Source organism: Mandrillus leucophaeus, unplaced genomic scaffold (genome assembly GCF_000951045.1).
Source record: "Mandrillus leucophaeus isolate KB7577 unplaced genomic scaffold, Mleu.le_1.0 Scaffold28, whole genome shotgun sequence".
In the NCBI taxonomy this organism is placed as follows: Eukaryota; Metazoa; Chordata; class Mammalia; order Primates; family Cercopithecidae; genus Mandrillus; species Mandrillus leucophaeus.
In genome coordinates, this window is record NW_012102920.1 from 3,090,511 (window position 1) to 3,111,138 (window position 20,628).

General features: G+C 53.1%; 1 protein-coding gene across 2 annotated transcripts in view; it reads right to left on the minus strand.

The window, feature by feature from the left end:
* The window catches only part of PNPLA7 (patatin-like phospholipase domain containing 7), an 83,597-nt gene extending 63,082 nt beyond the window's left edge, over positions 1 to 20,515 (minus strand). The window contains exons 1-8 of one of the 2 annotated variants that reach the window (XM_011985147.1): positions 20,102 to 20,481; positions 17,796 to 17,870; positions 17,530 to 17,617; positions 17,055 to 17,134; positions 14,972 to 15,063; positions 14,681 to 14,821; positions 13,894 to 14,053; positions 11,884 to 11,964 (exon numbers count right to left, since the gene is read on the minus strand). In XM_011985147.1, coding sequence (XP_011840537.1) covers positions 11,884 to 11,964; positions 13,894 to 14,053; positions 14,681 to 14,821; positions 14,972 to 15,063; positions 17,055 to 17,134; positions 17,530 to 17,617; positions 17,796 to 17,870; positions 20,102 to 20,131 — 747 coding nt within the window. In that variant the 5' untranslated portion in view covers positions 20,132 to 20,481. Of the gene's footprint in view, positions 1 to 11,883; positions 11,965 to 13,893; positions 14,054 to 14,680; positions 14,822 to 14,971; positions 15,064 to 17,054; positions 17,135 to 17,529; positions 17,618 to 17,795; positions 17,871 to 20,101 lie in introns of both variants that reach the window. The other variant, XM_011985148.1, reaches the window with a different exon arrangement.
* Between the last annotated feature and the right edge of the window lie 113 nt (positions 20,516 to 20,628).

A 20,628-nucleotide genomic window follows, 5' to 3' on the forward strand; every position in this document is an offset into this window, starting at 1 on the left:
AGAGCTTGCAGTGAGCCGAGATAGTGCCACTGCACTCCAGCCTGGGTGACAGAGCGAGACTCCGTCTCAAAAAAAAAAAAAAAAAAAATTAGCCTGGCATGGTGGCAGGCGCCTGTAATCCCAGCTACTCGGGAGGCTGAGGCAGGATAATTGCTTGAACCCGGGGCCGGGGGCAGAGGTTGCAGTGAGCTGAGATCACGCCACTGCACTCCAGCCTGTGTGATACAGCGAGACTCTGACTCAAAAAAAAAAAAAAGACACACACACACACATACACACACTCTCTGGCTTGTTCCCAATCTTCAAGGGAAAATATTCAGTCTTTTGCCAACAAGCAAGATGTTTGCTTTCATTTTTTAGTACAGATGTCCTTTATTTGATTTAGGAAGTTCTCTCCTCCTGGTTGCTGAGAGTTTTTATCATGAACAGATGCTGAATTTTGTCAAATGCTTTTTCTGCATTTATTAAGATAATCAGATGGCTTTTCTTCTTTAGTCTGTCAATGTGGAAAAGTACATCAACTGATTTTCAACTGTTGAAACAGCTTTGCATTCCTGGAATAAATCCCACCGATCATGATGTATTATCCTTTTCCATATCCTGCTGGACTCAAATCTGTAATATTTCATGGAGGATATGTATGTTTCCAATGATGAGTGACTGGTGTGAAATTTTCCTGTCTTGTAACGTCTTCGTCTGATTAGGTGTTCGGGTCTTGCTCGCCTCAAAAACTAAACTGGGAAATAGCCCCTCTTCTACTTTTCCGGAGAAGTTTGTGTGAAATTAGCATATTTTATCCTTAACGTCCTAAGTCTCGGGAAGTATTCCCCAGTGAAGTCATCTAAATCCGGAGTTTTCCAGGTGGGAAGGATTTTAGCTACTAATTGGATTTCTTTAGTAGATATACGGCTATTCAGATAATCTACATCTGAGGGAACTTTGGTAGTTTGTGTCTTTCAAGGAATTTGTCGATTTAATCTGCGTGGTTGGTTTCATGGGCATAAAGTTGTTCAAAAGATTTCCTTGTTAGTCCTTCTATGTCTGTAGGGTTTGTAGACATGTGCACTCTTTCATGTCTAATATTTGTAGTTTGTGTCTTCTCTTCTTTTCTACACTGGTCTGGCTGCAGGATTTTTCATTTTACTGACATTTTCCAAGAGCCAGCTTTTGGTTTCATGGATTTTCTCTCCTGTTTTTCCATTTCCAGTCTCACTGATTCTTACTCTTTATGAGTTTCTTCCATCTGCATGCTTTGGGTTTCATTTGTTTTTCTTTTCCTAGCTTCTTAAGATACAAGCTTGGCTCACTGATCTGAGATTTGTTTTATCTTCTAATACCAGCATTGCCCAGGCTAGAGTGCCATGGCACAGTCTTGGCTCACTGCAACCTCTGCCTCCTGGGTTCAAGTGATTTCCAGATCATTTTTGTATTTTTAGTAGAGATGGGTTTTCACCATGTTGGCCAGGCTGGTCTCGAACTCCTGACCTCAAGTAATGTACCTGCCTCGGCCTCCCAAAGTGCCGGGATTAAAGGCGTGAGCCACCACGCCTGGCCGTGTTGTCCCTTTTTATCCCTGCTAATATTCCTTCATCACATCTGACATCGACTTTGTCTGATACTAATACAGCCACTCCAGTTTTCTTTTAATTGGGGCTTTCATGGTATATCTTCTTCCAGCCTTTATTTTTTTTGAGACAGAGTCTCGCTCTGTCGCCCAGGCTGGAATGCAGTGGCGCGATCTTGGCTCACTGCAAGCTCCGCCTCCCGGGTTCCCGCCATTCTCCTGCCTCAGCCTCCTGAGTAGCTGGGACTACAGGGGCCCGCCACCGCGCCTGGCTAGTTTTTATTTTTTTGTATTTTTAGTAGAGACGGGGTTTCACCGTGTTAGCCAGGATGGTCTCGATCTCCTGATCTCGTGATCTGCCCACCTCCCAAAGTGCTGGGATTACAGGCGTGAGCCACCATGCCCGGCCCTTTTTTTTTTTTTTTTTTTGAGGACGTGTCTTGCTCCTCTGTCACCTAAGCGATAGTAAAGTAGCTCATGCACAGCTCACTCCAGCCTCAACTTCCCAGGCTCAAGCAGTCCTCCCACTTCAGCCTGCTGAGTAGCCGGGAGCACAGGTGTGCAGCACCACACTAACCTAATTTTAAATTTTCTGTAGAGACGGGGACACTGTGTTGCCCAGATTGGTCTCGAACTCCTGTGCTCAAGCGATCCTCCCACCCGAGCCTCCCACAGTGCTAGGATTACAGGTGTGAGTCACTTCGCCAGGCAACCTTTTGTTTTCCATCTAGGTATTGATATTTAAAGTGGGTTTTTCCTGCAGACACCATAAGGTTGGGTCTTGGACTTTCCATCCAATCTGACAATCTGCCTTGTTGTTGTATTTAGACCAGTTGTATCCATTGTGATCATTTATAATGGCTGGATTTAGGATATAATTTTCCGGAGAATGTTGCCTTCTTTGTTTTAGCAGGTGATTAAGCTGGTTGGGTTCAGATCACAAGTCTGTATCTGTGGATGGTGGATTCCAGTATCTGTTTTCAAAGCCTTGGTTCTGATGCTTTGCTCTGCCCTGCACATGCCCCACTCAGGAGTCAGTCTGAGATTTGAGCTGAAGTTCGAATCTTTTTTTTGTTTTTTGAGACGGAGTTTCACTCTGCCACCCAGGCTGGAGTGCAATGGTGCCATCTCGGCTCACTGCAACCTCCACCTCCCAGGTTTAAGTGATTATCCTGCCTCGGCCTCCCGAGTAGCTGGGATTACAGGCACTCACCACAACACTTGGCTACATTTTTGTATTTTTAGTAGAGACGGGGTTTCACCATGTTGACCAGGCTGGTGTAGATCTCCTGACCTCATGTGATCCACCTGCCTCGGCCTCCCAGAGTGCTGGGATTACAGGTGTGAGCCAGCGCACCAGCCTGAAGTTTGAGTACTTTTTTTTCCCCCTGAGATAGAGTCTTGCTCTGTTGCCCAGGCTGGAGTGCAGCAGCATGATCTCGGCTCACTGCAACTTCCGCCTCCCGGGTTCAAGTGATTCTTCTGCCTCAGCCTCCCGAGTAGATGGGACTACAGGCGCCTGCCACCATGCCCGGCTAATTTTTTGTATCTTTAGTAGAGACGGGGTTTAACCATGTTGGCCAGGATGGTCTCGATCTCTTGACCTTGTGATCTGCCCGCCTCGGCCTCCCAAAGTGCTGGGATTACAGGCGTGAGCCACCGCACCCGGCCTGAAGTTTGAATCTTAATGCAGTTTCAAAGTCTTTGTTATGCTGCTCTGGGTCTGTCCTGAGCCTTGTACAGGTTCACAGACACACTCCGTGCATCTGCTTCCCCGGCTCTCCCCTCCCTGAGAGCCGCACACTCTCTCTGGCCCTTGGGGACCTTCTGGTGCTTTTGGAGGATTCCCATCAGGGGTTTTGCTCCATAACTGGGTGACCATCGAGGCAGGGCCATGAGTAACAGAAGAAAATGAAAAAGCAGGAAGCAGAACCCTCGTGCGTGGCGGCTCCGCGCTTTGATTCCCATCCGCAACCTCCTGGCTTTATTTTCCGAGTCCTCCAAGGACTGTTTGCTGCATTTTGTCCGGAGTTTTTCACTAATCAGCAGGACACGCTGGTGTGGCACTACCTTGCCACAGCAGAACTGGAACTCTCCCATTTTATTTAAAAATAAAACCTTCATTTCCTTCTTTGAGAGCCAGAATGAAGATGCCTAACACATCACCACAGATACTAAATCAAACAGCGGCTGCTCACCTGTGTAGACCAGGCTCACGGCCGCTGCCGTTCAGGACTCTAATGTACCTTCCTGCACGAGGCCACATAAACGAGAACCCAAACAAGGAACTTGGAGGCCGCTGGGCTCCAAAGCACAGCTGGCCGACACTCACGCCTGCTGCGGGCCCCGCACGTCGAGACACCAGATACTCAGCTCTTGGCACGTGCTAATCGAGCTCCGAGACTCAGCAATTTTTCTTCCGCTTGGCATTTTGTTCCGTTCCTTTCAAAACCTTTATGTAGAGAAAGCTCCTCCTGAAGAGAGCTACGCCACACCACAAGAAACACAAGCACAGAACGGTTGAGAGGCGTCATCTGCCAACCCTAACAGCCGGGTCCAGCGACTGAAATCACGGCCCGCTCCAGGCTCAGGGAGAGACACCCCCACCAACCGCGTCAGCTGGGCAAGTCTCATCTCCACGCTGGAATCAGGGAGACGAGCACGTGCGTGTGTTTGAGGGCAGGCGGGGGAAAGGCATAACAACTTAGCAGCTGTTGCTAAAAATGGCTTTTGTGTGTTCTATTTCAAATGCACTTGTTTACTTCAAAAAACCATGCCCTCACCACCTTACCCAAAATCAGGAAGCTGTGAAAACCACAGGACAGGCTGGATGCTGGGAAGCCCAGGTGGACATGCAGCTCCCCTGGCAGGCAGGGGTCCCCGAGGGCTCCCACACTTGCACGTCTTCAGATCTCAGCAGTGCTGTATGTAGCAGCCAGCAGTCACACCCAACCCAGCTGTCACTCAGCCACGGGTAAATCAACGGTGGCTTCAACAACCGAATGAGCACGACAGCCACTCACGCAGACGAATCTCACGTTCGCAATGCTGCTCAAATTAAGAAAGGTGAGGTGGCCGGGCGCGGTGGCTCAAGCCTGTAATCCCAGCACTTTGGGAGGCCGAGACGGGCGGATCACGAGGTCAGGAGATCGAGACCATCCTGGCTAACACGGTGAAACCCCGTCTCTACTAAAAAATACAAAAAAACTAGCTGGGCGAGGTGGCGGCACCTGTAGTCCCAGCTACTCGGGAGGCTGAGGCAGGAGAATGGCCTCAACCCGGGAGGCGGAGCTTGCAGTGAGCTGAGATCCGGCCACTGCACTCCAGCCTGGGCGACAGAGCAAGACTCCGTCTCAAGAAAAAAAAAGAAAAAAGAAAGGCGAGGAATTGTGGTGTGATGCCACTTATGAGATTTAGAGTCAAGCAAAATTATACTACATATTGTATAAGTACCAAAGAAAATTCAGAAAAGTGGCTATCTCTGAAGAAAAGAGAGGGCGAAGTGAGAGCACACACGTAGGTAACGTGGACAGAGCCGGCAGTGTGCAGCTAACCTGTGTTCTAGCCAACCAGGGTTAAAACTATATAACCTGGGTTCGAGTTGACATGCCTGTTTGCAGTGTCATGCCTACTTGTTTTAGAGACAGGGTCCTGCTATGTTGTCTGGGCTGGCCGAGAACTACGAGGCTCAACAAACTTCTTTCCTCTCCCGAACAGCCAGGACTATAGGTCCAACCGCCATTCCTGGCAACATCACGCTTTTTTGTGTATCTACAGTATTTTGTAACAACTTTGTGAAAATTAAAATAATAAAGCCTACCTCCCATTAAAAATGGTGGGTTGGGCCGGGCACAGTGGTTCACACCTGTAATCCCAGCACTTTGGGAGGCCCAGGAGGGCAGATTGCTTGAGGTTAGGAGTTCGAGACCAGCCTGGCCAACATGGTGAAAACCTGTTTCTACTAAAAATACAAATATTACACGGGCGTGCTGGTGCACACCTGTAGTCCCAGCTACTCGGGAGGCTGAAGCACAAGAATCACTTGGACCCAGGAAATGGAGGTTGCAGTGAGCCACGATCACGCCACTGCACTCCAGCCTAGGTGACAGAGTGAGACTCTGTCTCCAAAAAAGAAAGGTAAGTTGAAGGTAAATGCTTATCTTCGTCCTGTTGTGGAATATAGATGCTTATCTCTGCTCTCTTAAAAAGATACAAACCTCCAAGGATAAAGACAAAAGCTAAGAGTAGATAAAAAATGTCACTGAAATTTTCGTGGCTGATGAAAGCAAGTGACAGAGTCAGGGCTGGTGGGGACCCTCTAAGGGAAGCTGAGACTTGGCTTAGATGTGCAGAACCCAGACAGAGAGGACCGGTCCTCACTGCAGACCCAGCACCAGGCAAACACGCAGGGGAGACGGGGAGAGAGGATCGGTCCTCACTGCAGACCCAGCACCAGGCTAACACGCAGGGGAGACGGGCAGAGGGGTAGGCCAACCCAAGTCACTTTCCTGACCCCAACAGGCTGGAAATGGCCTTTCCCCATGGCCCGCGGACTACCAAGGATTCTCTGGAGAAGGTGAAGCGAGCAGGTAGGAGCCCAAGGACATCAGGTGTGGCTACGAACCCAAGAACAGTGTCTACTCCAGGCGGGAGGACTCCCAGACTCCTCTGCAACAGTGTCCACTCCAGGCAGGGACACCCCCAGGCTCCTCCCCAACAGCGTCCACTTCGGGCAGGGACACCCCCAGGCTCCTCCCCAACAGTGTCCACTTCGGGCAGGGACACCCCCAGGCTCCTCCCCAACAGTGTCCACTTCAGGCAGGGACACCCCCAGGCTCTTCCCCAACAGCGTCCACTCCAGATGGGAGCCTCCCCCCCAGACTCCTCCCCCAGCCTCGTGCCACCACAGCGAGACATAGGCAGATTTCTTTCTGAGAAGCTGCCCTAAAAAAAACACCTACAGACCCTGACCTGTGGGCTCCCAAATCAGGAAGGAAAGAGCCAGTGTCCTTCTCAGTCCTCCTGCAGGGAGTGTCCCCCATTAGTGAACCCTGACCCCATGCACACGCAGCCTATACGCAGCTTTCAGGTGGATCACGCTCTTTTTGTTTTGTAGTTAACCCATGTAACTCCCACCGAAGTCAAGACAGAACATTTCCAGTAATCCAGATTACCTTACGCCTCCCTGAGTCGATCCCAACCTAAACCTCTAACAGGCAACCACTAATGAGACCTTTTACCCCAGCAGGGCCAAACACCAGGGCCAAGTCCCTCCAGCCCAGCCGCAGGGTTTTGTAAAGGAAGTTTTTTTTGGAACACTAGATGGCCACATTGAGTAGCTGCAAGAGAGAGCACGTGGCCCGTAAAGCTGAAATATTTATGCTCTGGCCTTTTACGGAGAAAGCTGGCTGGCCAGCCTCTGTCCTCCAGTGTCAGTGCAGCTGGCGGCTGAGCCTCAGGTGAGTGAAATTACACAGTGTGTGCTTTTGTGTTGCCTCCTGGGCTCCACGTTATTTCTGTGAGATGCAGCTATGTGGGTCTGCACACCTGCGTTCAGTAAGGACTTCACTCACACATAAAGCGACTGCTGGAGGCAGAAAAGTCCCTGATTGGAAAGACAGAAACCAAAATAAACAGAGAAGAGAAACTCAGGTCAGAAACAACTCAGGAGCAAAAGAATACGCATCTTACTTTATCCAGGAAGTAAGAACAAGATAATTTTTTAAAAAGAACACTCAGGGCCAGGCGCGGTGGCTCACGCCTGTAATCCCAGCACTTTGGGAGGCTGAGGCGGGCGGATCGCCTGAGTCAGGAGTTTGAGATTAGCCTGACCAACATGGTGAAACCTCGTCCCTACTAAAAATACAAAAAAATTAGCCAGGCACGATGGCGGTTGACTATAATCCCAGCTACTTGGGAGGCTGAGGCAGGAGAATCGTTTGAACCCGGGAGGCAGGAGGTGCAGTAAGCTGAGATCACGCCATTGCACTCCAGCCTGGGCAACAAGGCAAGACCCTGTCTCAAAAAAAAAAAAAAAAAGACCCCATCTCAAAAAAAAAAAAAAAAAAAAATTCACAGAAAAAAAAACTCTTGAAATGAAAAATATGACAGAAATTAAAAATTGAATGGAAGATTTGGAAAATAAAGTTGAAAAATCTTCTAGAAATTATAACAAAAGGGCCGGGCGCGGTGGCTCACGCCTGTAATCCCACCACTTTGGGAGGCCGAGGAGGGCGGATCACGAGGTCAGGAGATCCAGACCATCCTGGCTAACACGGTGAAACCCCATCTCTACTGAAAAACAGAAAATTAGCCAGGTGCTGTGGCGGGCGCCTGTAGTCCCAGCTACTCGGGAGGCTGAGGCAAGAGAATGGCGTGAACCCGGGAGGCGGAGCTTGCATTGAGCTGAGATCCGGCCACTGCACTCTAGCCTGGACGACAGAGCGAGACTCCGTCTTAAAAACAAAAAAAAAAAGAAAGAAAAAGTACAACAAAAACACAAAGGTGGTGTAGAATAAAGACAATTCTAGATTTCTAAGGTTTCAAAACATACACCTCCCTGGCACCCTGTTTCAGGAAGCGAACGGAGGATTTGCTCCACCAAACACGCCGGCCGAGAAAGCAGCAGCAAGAGCCCTGTGCGGGGGAAGGAAGGGTGGGTGGCCCCGGGATGGCGGCTGGACAGCAGGCCTGGGGAGGGTCCGACTGGGCAGGAGGATGGGGGCTCCTGGGAGGCGCTTTTCCCAGAGCAAAGCAGCGTTCATGGAGCCGCTGGTTCAGGGTGTGAGTCTGTAACAGGTGCACAGAAAAATCACCAAGCAGCCAGAAATCACACAACTGTTCACTCCAGGAAAACAGAAAGTGGCGAGAAAGGAAATGTAACTGTAGTACACTACACAGCTCAGCTGTGAATAGCATCCATGAAGTCGAAACGGCTGCCCATGAGCGGCGCAGCTGGGAGCGTAGCGTGAGGCATGGGGGCCATCCGCGCAGCCACACGTCATCTCCCACGACAGGAAGTCAGCGTGTCTAGAACGGATGGGTTAGGAAACAGCAAGAAAAGCTGCTCAGAAGGAACCGAAGCGTTTTCAGTGTGCGGGGACAGATGGCCACTGTTGATAAAAGTTTAAGTATGTTTTTAGAATCTGTCCGTGTTATTTTGCAAGAATTTAAATTTTGTTAAAATGACAAACACAAAAGTTTGATGAGACAAAAACAATGTCACGCCAGATGATCAACCTATCACAATACAGAATTATCTCTCTCAGATATCACTCTTTTTTTTTTTTTTTTTGGAGACGAAGTCGGAGTCTCACTCTGTCGCCAGGCTGGAGTGCAATGGCGCGATCTCAGCTCACTGTAACCTCCAACTCCCTGGTTCAAGGGATTCTCCTGCCTCAGCCTCCCGAGTAGCTGGGACTACAGGCGCCCACCACCATGCCCAGCTAATTTTTGTATTTTTAGTAGGGACGGGTTTCACCATGTTGGCCAGGATGGTCTTGGTCTCCTGACCTTGTGACCCTCCCGCCTTGGCCTCTCAAAGTGCTGGGATTACAGGCGTGAGTCACCGTGCTCAGCCAACCACCCCCCATTTTTTACTCCTACTACACTCAGGGAAGACCCATTCCCGCCCCTAAGGGAGAGGGGTTGTGACACCAATGCGGACGAGACAGGTCGCAGTGGCCGAGAGGAACCGGGCCCGTCTCAGCACACAGCTCCCCTCTCCTGCCACAGGCATCGCTGTGCTGTGATAAGTGAGGCCCAACTGGAATATCACAACAAGATCAAGATCAGAAAGAACAAGAAATAACAGAGAAAGCCTCTACCCCAGTGAAGCTACTTTTTGCTTAAAGAGAAACGAATCATCCAAGGTAGGACGCATACTGATGCCCCGTGCCGAACAGGTTTACATCCACATAGACCAACGCTTCTCTAGTCCTTTCCCAGCTTTTCTCAGGCCCACAGGTGCCCCTTACACATCCAGGAGTCCCTGAGAAGCCCACCATAGCTCCAGAGACACACTAACCAGAGGCTCCAAAGAGGCACACAGAGGTGGGTCTGGTGGCCGGGACCCCACTCTGCCCAAGCCATGTTGGGCGCTCCCTCGAAGATGAGCACCGGCCTTCTAATGGCAGCTCCAAGGAAGTGGGTGTCCTCTCCCTCCCCAGGCCGGCGGCCTCCCCAGCACAGGCCACGCGTCTCACAAAGATATACAGGTCCCAGGGAGCACAACGAGATGCCGAGGTCCCATCCATGCCTCCACCCCAGGCCCCAAACAGCTCAACGCCCACCTGTGCCCATCTGCTGGGGAGCACAGTGAGCATCCTGGACACCCCAATGTCTGGCTGGAGCTTGTTACATCCTTTCTGAGCAAAGGAACGTAGGATGAGATCAGAGGACACCACCCAGGCTCCAGTGCGAGGTTTCATGCAAGGACCTAGCGGTTGGTTCTGCCTGAATGCATCCGAGCCAGGGTTCTGATGAGCTCTGGAAAACTCTTCTAACGAAAGCTAGAGAAACTGAGGTAGAAGTTACCTCGATACACAGCTAACAATGAATGCAAAAGGTATAACTCAAAAGAGTAAGATTAAAATCAGACACCTCTTTTGAGTTGATAGGCATTTAGCAAAATTCAGCTAATGGACACTAAAGATTTGTTTCACTGCATGTAGGTTTTACTCAAAGAAAAAAAGACTAAACAGACATTAAATTCCAGTTAATGGGCCAGGCGCGGTGGCTCAGGCCTGGAATCCCAGCATTCTGGGAGGCTGAGGCGGGCGGATCACTTGAGGTCCGGGGTTAGAGACCAGCCTGGCCAACATGGTGAAACCCCGTCTCTACTAAAAATACAAAAATTAGCCAGGTGTTATGGCACATTCCTGTAATCCCAGGTACTCAGGAGGCTGAGGCAGGAGAATCACTTGAACCTGGGAGATGGTGGCTGCAGGGAGCCAAGATGGTGCCACTGCACTCCAGCCTGAGCAACAGAGCGAGACTCCCTCTCAAAAAACAAAAACAAAAACAAAAACAAACAAAAAAACAACTTCTAGTTAATGACTTGGCATGATGGCTCAGGCCTGTAATCCCAGCATTTTGGGAGGCTGAGGTAGGCAGATCCCTTGAGCCCAGCCTGGCCAACATGGCAAAACCTCATCTCTATCTCTACAAAAACATACAAAATTAGCCAGGTGTGGTGGTGCACGCCTGCAGTCTCAGCTGCTTTGGAAGCTGAGGTGAGAGAATCGCTTGAGCCCTGGAGGCGGAGGTTGCAATGAGCAAAGATCATGCCACTGCGTAAGCGACAGAGCGAGACCCTGCCGAAAAAATAATCATCCTAGTGAATGTTGGGCACATGGGGTGATTTTACTATTTTTGCTCACTTTTGAACTGTCCCAAAATAAAAAGTTAAAAATCATGAGACAACATGATACATGATTTTTATTTATTTATTTATTATTTATTTATTTATTTTTGAGACAGAGTTTCACTCTTGTTGCCCAGACTGGAGCGCAGTGGCCTGATCTTGGCTCACTGCAACCTCTACCTCCTGGGTTCATGTGATTCTCCTGCCTCAGCCTCCTGAGTAGCTGGGATTACTGGCGCCCGCCCCTATACCCAGTTAATTTTTATATTTTTAGTAGAGATGGGGTTTCACCATGTTGGCCTTGCTGGTCTCAATCTCTTGACCTCGTGATCCACCCACCTCGGCCTCCCAAAGTGCTGGGATTACAGGTGTGAGCCACCACGCTCGGCCCAGCAGCACCTTTCAAAATTACGAGTGTGCATCCCCTGGGACCCAGCAAGTCCACCCTAAGGATTTATCCCGCAGATCAGGCTCCAGTATCGGAAACGATGGGCACAGGAGACCATTCACTGCAACAACGAAAAGCAAAAGACTGGGAGTCATAGAAAGATGGCGCCAGCAGGGAAGAGCCCAGCAGGACCTGCAGGAAACAGGGGCGGCAGGTCCCCCGGGAGGGCCTTGGGCCTGAGGAGAGGAGAAAACACCTTCTCTGTATGACGCTTTGTGCTTTTTAAAGGCTGAACCACATGCATTTATTGCCCAGTTCAAAAACAGTCATTTAAGAGACAACCCAACCAAAACTCTTAACCACATGCCCGGCTATTCTTCAATGCACTGTGGCCAGAATGAAGCTCCCTCCTCCTTCCTCCCTCCTTCCTGGACCAAACCCCGCTCCCCTCACGTCACTGTAGAGAACTGGCCTTTAACCACTGCCGGCTGCCCAGGCAAGACAGAAAAACCAGGCCTCCAGGGCCGACCCAGGGGCACTCTGAGGGCCAGGCGGTGGGGCACTCACGGTGATGATGTCCAGGATGCTGAGCAGGCTGTGGACGCTGTCTCCCGCCAGAACCTCTTTCACCACCACCTCGGTGCCGTCCTACGATTGGAGAGCAGAGGGGGCGCCGTCAGGTCCCGGGCTGTGACCGCGGGGCCTGGCGGAGGCTCAGCCCAGCCCAGCGCAGTGGGGCCACAGGCCTGCACCTCTGAGGCGCCATGACAGCAAGTGCCTCGGATGGAGGGCAGGGGACGAGACGGACCCGCTGGCCTCAGGGGTACAACATGCAGGAAGCAGCAGCAAGGAAAACGGAGACGAAGGAGGAGACCCACCTCTCCATCTCACGACTCGTCTTCAGGGTGGGGACTGAGGCAAAAGCTCGCAGAGCCTGTTTGTTTGCTGAACTAACTATAAGGGCTCCGAGGACCGATTCAGTTAGTACCAGCCTAAATTCCAGAACTTTGATATAATTTTCCATTAGGTAAAAAAAAAAAAGAAAAGAAACCACATTCTTTTGGTGATTTAACAATGTAAGCACTTCATCTCAGCTTGACCCAGGAAAATTATTTATGAAGTTGCCCAAATCTGGCCCCAGTCCCCTCCATGAGCCCCTCCCATCTAGTCCAAAGGACAGAGGGACACGGGTTCTGGTCCTTGAGGAGGCCCCGCACGAGCGGCAACAAAAGCCTCTGCTTCACCAGCTGGGCGGCCCCATCCCCAGAAGCTACTGGCTCCAGCTTCCCCAGATGGGGGAACCAAGCCCCTTTCCCTCCTAACAACCCATCAAGTCCAGCCACAGACGAAGCGACAAACCTGAGAACCAAACACTTTGCCCAGCAGCACTTTTGGTCTAGAAGCCCCGACAGGCAGTGCCGAAGCTGGCATGGGGTCCGTGCCCACTGCCGGGACCACAGTTGGCAGGAGCCCTGCAGGTCAGGGCGATGATCATACAAAGCCCAGGGTTTGCTAAGTGTGTGCTTTCAATGGGAACAAGCAATGAGGAGTCTGGGTCGCAACTGCCTGGACAGACAAAGCCACGCCACCCTGCGGGGGAGCCACACACGCCGAAGAGGCCGCGGCAGGGTCTGGCCCAGCTCCCACCCCTGAGCAGCGATTCAAAGGGCAGAATTCAACAGAGGCAGGAAACAAGTATTGAGGTCCTGCATGGATTCATACCTGAATTTTTTTTTTTTTTTTTTTTTTGGAGACAGGGTCTCACTCTGTCGTCCAGGCTGCGGTGCAGTGGCGTGAACACAGCTCACCGCAGCCTCGACCTCCCAGACTCAAGTGATCCTCCCACCTTGGCCCCCAGGTAGCTGGGACCACAGGTGTTACCACCATGCCTGGATAATTATTTTTTACTTTTTGTAGAGAAGGAGTCTCACTATGTCGTCCACGCTGGTCTCTAACCTGTGGGCTCAGGCGATCTTCCCACCTTGGCCTTAATTATTTTCTTACAATTAAAATAATTTAATTTTGTTAGAAACCTGAAAATAGAGCAAGGTCTCAATTGATTATGGCAAATCAATACAGTGACTTAGTACTAAACCATCAAAGGGAGTATTCCGAGGACTTGGAAGAAACATTTAAAACAGCTGCCAGGCCCAGGCCTCATGCCTGCAATTCCAGTGCTCTGAGAGGCCGAGAAGGGAGAGTTACCTGAGCACAGGAATTGCTGACCAGCCCGGGCAACCAAGTGAGACTCCATCTCTACAAAAAAACTTTAAAAGTGAGGCGGGCGTGGTGACACACAACTGTAATCCCAGCTGCTGGAGAGGCTGAGGCATGAGCATCGCTTGAGCCCAGGAAATCGAGGCCTCAGTGAGCTTAGATTGCACCACTGCGCTCCAGCCTGGGTGACAGAGTGAAAGCCTGTCTCAAGAAATTAAATAAAATGTAATAAAAATAAAAACGGTGAGTTTTCCCCGAAAGAAATTAAAATAAAAAATTTGCCTCGCTTTTCAGTGGGAAACGTTTAAGAACCTGAGATGACAGACGTGGAGGTGAGTGCCCCGCCACCCTGCGACTCACAGCGTCCTGGATGCAGACCTCCAGCCGCCCGTCCTGCACCACACAGATGCTGGGGTCTGGCGCCCCGGGCCGGAAGACGTGCTCCCCCTCCTGCAGCTGCACAAAGACGATGTGTTTGCAAAGCTCCAGGAACAGCGGCTTCTCGAAGTGGCCCAGGACCCTGCAAGAGCCAGAGGGCGCTGTGGGACGGCCTTCCAGGGGAGGAGGACGGTCTCCGCCAGAGTCTGGAGAGCTCACGGCCACCGACCCCACTGGCGCCAGGCCTTGTGCTATGGGTCCACGCGGCTGACCAACAAACCACACGGCATCACTGCCGAACACAACTGTCAACTTCTGAAATTCCCATGAGCCTGTTTTCCATCAGCTCAGAGAACTTCTTGACCCGTGAACCTGAGCCACACGCACACGGGAGGAAGGCAAAGGTGGCCTCCAGGATGGTGAGCTGGGCCAGGGACTGGAAGGGGTGCAGTCCAGGGGCCAGTCAGCAAGACGGGAGCGCAGAGCAGAACCCAGGCTCCAGACTTTGGATCCACCACACCGTTCTCGCTCTTGCTCTGGGTTCATTGCTGAAGATGAAATACTGGAAATTGTTCAACAGAACAAGAAAGACCTGGTGAAGGAGCCAGCAGACCATGAGGCCCTGCCACGGGGCACAGACACCAGCAGCCCCACGATGGGCTTTGCCAACCATCCCCCAACACAAGACAGCCAAGCTGGAGCCAGTCCCCAGTGAGAAGCCCGGAGGACGGGAGCTGCAGCAGCCCTCGGGGCTCATCCCTGCTCTTACCGAACATTTTTCAGCATGTACAGAACCTCCGATGGTAGGTGAGAATTCTTCACGTCGAACTCCGTGAGGTCGGCCTCCAGCAGGGAGGGCGGGGGCTCCTTGGGCTGCAGGGCCGGGTATTCCTTCTTGAAACGCAGAATCCTATAGGCAGAGACACAGTAGCCTTGAGCAGACCAGGCAGGTTCAAAACCCACAGCGTCAGCGGCCGACACGCCAGGCAGCTCAGGGTCGAGGAGGCCAGCACCGTGGGGGGCACCCCAGGCAGGATGTGGTCTGAAGGACACTCAGTACCTCTTGGCCAAAGACAGCACCTTGGTCCTCTTCCTGGCCCGCTGCCGGGGCAGTGCGGTGTTCTCCACAAGGGTGTTGGGGAGCGTGGTCACCTGCAGAGCCAAGGGAGACACCAGGCACTGACCCTGCAAGCCGCAGGGTCCAGGCTCTTCGTCACGGGGGTCAGTCCTCAGAACCTGCCTGTGAGCCTCCCGCAGGCCCAGCTTCAGCTCCTGGGGTCTGGCTGTGCCATTTCCCCACCCCGCCTGGCCTGTGAGGGATGTTGGCAGTGAGTGATACAGCCCCACACATCCTTGGGATCATCCTCACTGTCCCCAAACAGCCAACCCTCCAAAGCTCCAGGGCTTCATGCCGGCCGGCCCCGCTGCCCCGAAGGCTGACAGCCACTCCATCCTTGGCTTTCGTGCTGTTCAACACAACCCTTTCCTATAACCCTTTAAAAATCCGCCACTGTCCCCACCGACCTTCCCCCCATCACTTTCCCTCTGACCTGGGGCCACTGCCCACTCTGTCCCATATCTGGAACAGTCTTCTTCCCTTTTCTCAGGCACTGCCTGCTTGACTGCCCAGAACAGCAGAGGCCTGGGTCACACCCTGCATGCTCACAGGGCCACCTCACTCGGGCACCACTGCCTGCTGCCCTTCGGTCCAGAGCTGTTGGCCTTGCGGCTTTCCTCCCAGGCCCTCCGCTTCCCTGTCCTCTGTGGGGCCACTGGATGATGGTCGACACTCAACAGATCGCCCCGCGCCCTGTCCCGGCCGCCTGAGCCTGTTCCAGACCCAGCGTACAGCAGCCCTAACTCATCTGCCCTTTCACAGCACTTAACGCTGATGAGAACAGATGAGCCACAGACACCCACTCCCTCCCCTCTTGAGTTTCTCAATTTTCTTTCTTTCTTTTTTTGTTTTTTTAGACACAGTTTTGCTCTTGTTGCCCAGGCTGCAGTGCAGTGGCACCATCTCAATTCACCACAACCTCCGCCTCCCGGATTCAAACGTTTCTCCTGCCTCAGCCTCCCGAGTAGCTGGGATTACAGGCGCCCACCACAACGCCCAGCTAATTTTTGTATTTTCAGTAGAGACGGGGTTTCACCATGTTGGCCAGGCTGGTCTCAAACTCCTGACCTCATGATCGGCCCACCTCAGCCTCCCAACGTGCTGGGATTACAGACGTGAGCCACCGCGCCCGGCCGAGTTTTTCAATTTTCCGTGAAGAACATGAATTAGCTGTACAACCAGAGAAAGGTAACAAAGATTGCTTTAAAGGGATCAGTCTGTGTGGTTTCTGTGAAGCTTCTGGGTGGTCTGTTGAGCACTTCCTGGGCCCTTCAGGAGTGCAAGGAGGCGGCCAGGGGAGGCCACTGACAACCCAACTGGCCAAAGCCCAGGAAGGGTTAAACCAAGGGTGCTTATTCTCCGGATCGGGGCTTGTTGAACTCAGATTCCTGAGCCCCGGCCCAGGGATCTGTGTCTAGGTTCCGGAACCACCCAGACACTCAAAGTGAGCCACGCAGCTTTTAGCTTAGATCACACATGCCGGTAACCAGGGAACTTAGCCCCTCCAATCCCAGGGGATGGACTCTGTCCTCAGTCCAGCACCCTAAAGCCTGGCAGAGACCTCCAAGCTCAGCACCAGAGTCAGAAACCTCTGGCAGAGCGTGAGGCCTTCTGCACCCACCGGGCCCCAGCGATGTTCTTACAAAGCAGCTTTCTGCTCTCATTTCTTGTTAAAATAAACATCCACTCTAGGGGCAGACAGGACCTTCTCTCCCCTCCGGCCACTGTCCACCACAGCCATTCCCGGAGCTGCCCCTTCAGGCCAGGGGGAGCTGAGGCCTGAGAGGGTGGGGGCTTATTTCTGGGTAAAACACGCTGGATTCAGCTGGAGGAAGCAGACACCATTTGGCACGATTTATAATGTTCCCCAAACCCTGAGCCTGGTGGCAGAGCTGGGAAGCCGGGGACACGGCGGCACATGCCAAGCACTGCCCGGACTGGGGGAGCCCGCAGCAGGAGGGGGTCCCTCCCGCAGGGGCCTGCTCCGGGAAGCCGTGTGCAACCTGGGGCCCCAAGCACCAGCTACCTTCCTCATGATCTTCCGGCCGTAAAACATCACTTTGTCTCTCTTTCGGAACCGGTACTGAGGAGTGGGCTGCGCTTGTCCTGCAGGGGGATGAAGAGACGGCCTGAGGTAGAGCCGTGGCACAGGCCTGGTCCTGGACATGCAGGTGTGCACAGTCAGTACTCTCGTCCCCGCCAGTACCTGGCCATACTCAGACAGCACGAGGGAAGGGGGCCTGGGTAACAGGCTCGCCTCCAACAAAGGGGGCTCTCCCCTCTTCCCACTGAAGCCTTGCTCAGGAGAGGAGAACAGAAAGGGCTCTGAACAGACTTGGCTTCCTGGAACCGACGTGCTCAGCCTGAGCCCAGATGGGCCACTGGATTCTAGCCAAACCCACCGTGGACGTGAGGACCCCTCCCAGGGGCTCAAAACACATCCCAAGGCACCCACGCTTTCCCCCAACCCCCCAGGCCAGAGTCAGAACCAAGATACTCACGAAATTGGCTAAGCCTTCTGAACGTGAAAAGAATGAGAACACCAGCCAAGGCCAGGGCCAGGAGGGCTCCAACCGCAATCCCCGTCAGCTGGCCAAGAGTGGGGACATGGTGCCCATCAGCAGGGCCACAAAACTAACCCTAGCCCTAAGCCTGCCCCCACCCCAACCACAGGCTGGCAGGAATGAGCCAGGGGATGGGGGCAGGGAGAGGTGAAAAAGCCCACGGCCCATCCAGGTCTGGCCCCAGGGAAGCGTGAGGTGATTACCATGGTGGACGGTGAACCTTCCTCCGTGAACCACAGCCCCCAAGAGTGCAGAGCGGTGCCCAGGCAGAAGCCAGCCTGCAGCAGAGAGCATGGGGTCAGGCGGGCATGGATGGGCTTCCCAGCCCAGACTTGCTCAGAGCAGCAAGATGAGAGCTGGGACTTAGAAGAGAAGTCAGCAGCCCCGGAGACCCAGCAAGCAGTGATCTCGCCCGGGGTGCTGGGGTCCTCTGAGCCCCCCGCTACGAAGCATTCAGAGAGCAATCTGGCTTCCTCGGTCACTGGGATACAGCAGGGCAGGGCCGTCACTCACACACCTGCATGCTGGCGACACGATCCCTGGGATGCAGGTCTCAGGGAGCAGGCCCGGCCACAGGGGAGGCCAAGGCCCCCTCTCAGTGTCCCCTCAGCCCCAGCAGGAGCAGTGCTCGAAACCCCTATGAGCCATCTGCATTCTGAGAACATTTAACACCAGTTCACATGCCAGACAAGGAGGCAGCGGCAGCCGAGAGGGAGGCCAAGAAGGCTCTGTGTGCTGCCATCTCCTGGAGCAGCCGGACTTCAGAAGTCCAGGTCCGCGGGAGGGAGGGAAGAGAGGGTGAGGACAGGATGCTGAGTGAGTGACAGCAGAGGATGCTGGTGGCTCCCCAAGAAGTGAAAGAGAAAACAAGAAGACACCAGCCAGACAAGGCAGCCCTCTCCATTCCTGCCGGCATCACATCTTCCTCCCAGGCAGCCAGTAACTGGATAGGGCGGGGGAGGCCACTGGTTCAGCCTGCAAGTTTCCACACAAGAGCCAAGGCCTAAAGCAGCACCCACCCCCATCTCCTGCTACAGAGAAGCAGGACTCCCATCCATGCCAGAAAATCCAGGGAAGGGCTGGGCGCGGTGGCTCACGCCTGCAATCCCAGCACTTTGGGAGGCCGAGGCGGGCGGATCACGAGTCAGGAGATCAAGACCATCCTGGCTAACACGGTGAAACCACGTCTCTACTAAAAATTCAAAAATTAGCCGGGCGTGGTGGCGGGCACCTGTAGTCCCAGCTATTCGGGAGGCTGAGGCAGGAGAATGGCGTGAACCCGGGAGGCGGAGCTTGCAGTGAGCCAAGACTGTGCCACTGCACTCCAGCCTGGGCGACAGAGCGAGACTCCGTCTCAAAAAAAAAAAAAAGAAAAAGAGAAAAAGAAAATCCAGGGAAGTCGGAAGAGCACTCAGACGCATTTCAAAGACACAATTCTGCACCAAGACTGAATGAGGATGTGCCCAGAAAGCTGAGCCCTTTGAACTTGGTTCAGAAGGCAAATACAAGCCCTGGGAGCTTCTGCTTCAGGACAGGGGCACCCCTACGCTCACTCTCAATCAGTGGGGTGCACAGAAGCACCTACGACCATGTCCTTCACTTAAGGAAGCGAAGTGAGTCCCTCTGAGCCCAGCAACCGCTTCTGGGACAGATTATCCAAGGAAGGCCTATCATGCAATGGCCCATGACCTGGTCACACGCTCTCCTGCAGTGGAGCAGCTCAGCCTTTTCTAGCTTTTCACTGTTGCTTTAATGGGTCCAGTTTTCTGGTTTAGGAAAAAAGGCCTTTGTGATGTGGCTACAGATGTTTGACTAAGAAAAAGATTCTAAGGCCCGGCACAGTGGCCCATAGCTGTAATCCCAGCACTTTGGGAGGCCTAGGCAGGCAGATCACGAGGTCAAGAGTTCGAGACCAGCCTGGCCAGCATGGTGAAACCTGGTCTCTACTAAGAATACAAAAATTAGCTGGGTGTGGTGGTGCTTGCCTGTAGTCTCAGCTACTGGGGAGGCTGAGGCAGGAGAATCACTTGAACCCAGGAGGCGGAGGCCGCAGTGAGCCAAGATCACATCATTGCGCTCCAGCCTGTGTGACAGAGCAAGACTTCGTCTTGGGGAAAAAATAAAAAAGAAAGAAAAAGATTCTAAGCAAAATCATCAGGCAAAGTCCTAAGGGAAAACTGGAAGTAGCAATTGTGACCTTAGGGGAAGAAAAGACAAGGCCTCAGGCAATGCCCATGGGTCACCGCTGGCTGTACCCCCCCAACTCCGTGAAAAAATGCCCATGGGGCACCACTGGCTGTCCTCGCTGTGAACTCACGCGTCTCACACGCGCTGGCAGCTGTGACAGGCGGCAGAGAGGGGCCAGAACCACCACTCCCATAGTCCTCAGGCACCAAGAAGCCATGGGGCCAAAGAGCGCGGCAGAGCAGACGCCAAGAGGACCCTTCTCTGGGTCCAGAAATGCCCCCCAACTGGGAAGTCCAGGGATCTGGCCCCCTGAGTTACATACCTCTGGGCCGTCATCTTTCTCTTCCTCCATGGACAGAAACAGAAAAAACAGCCTGAGAAAATCAGACAGCCTGAGGCAAACAAGGGCACACCTCTACCCGCTCACGCTCACACCCGGACAGCTGTGGACTCAGACTTCTCCCTGGGTTCCTTTTCAAGTCAAATCACGTTTCACTGAAAGGAAAATCCTGCTGAAAAAGTCTGTTCTACAGGAAGAGCAGGTGTCTTTTGAGAAGCGTCTGTCGTCTGTTAGGAGCCACTTCCTTCGCTCTGTAAACAGCCCTCACGTGGCTGTCCTGGAACCCACAACAGCAGCCAGATGGGGCGGCTCCAAGCAGGTCAAGAGGAGCCAGGACCAGCGCGGCGGGGGTGGGGGCAGCGCTGCCTTCCGGAAAAGCACGGTTGGAGGGGAGGTGACGCTGGCGGGGCGTGGATCCGGGTTGTGGGCGTGCCGCAGGGGGGGCGTGGATCGGGGTGTGGGGGTGCCGCTGAGGGGGCGTGTATCGGGGTGTGGGGGTGCCGCTGGGG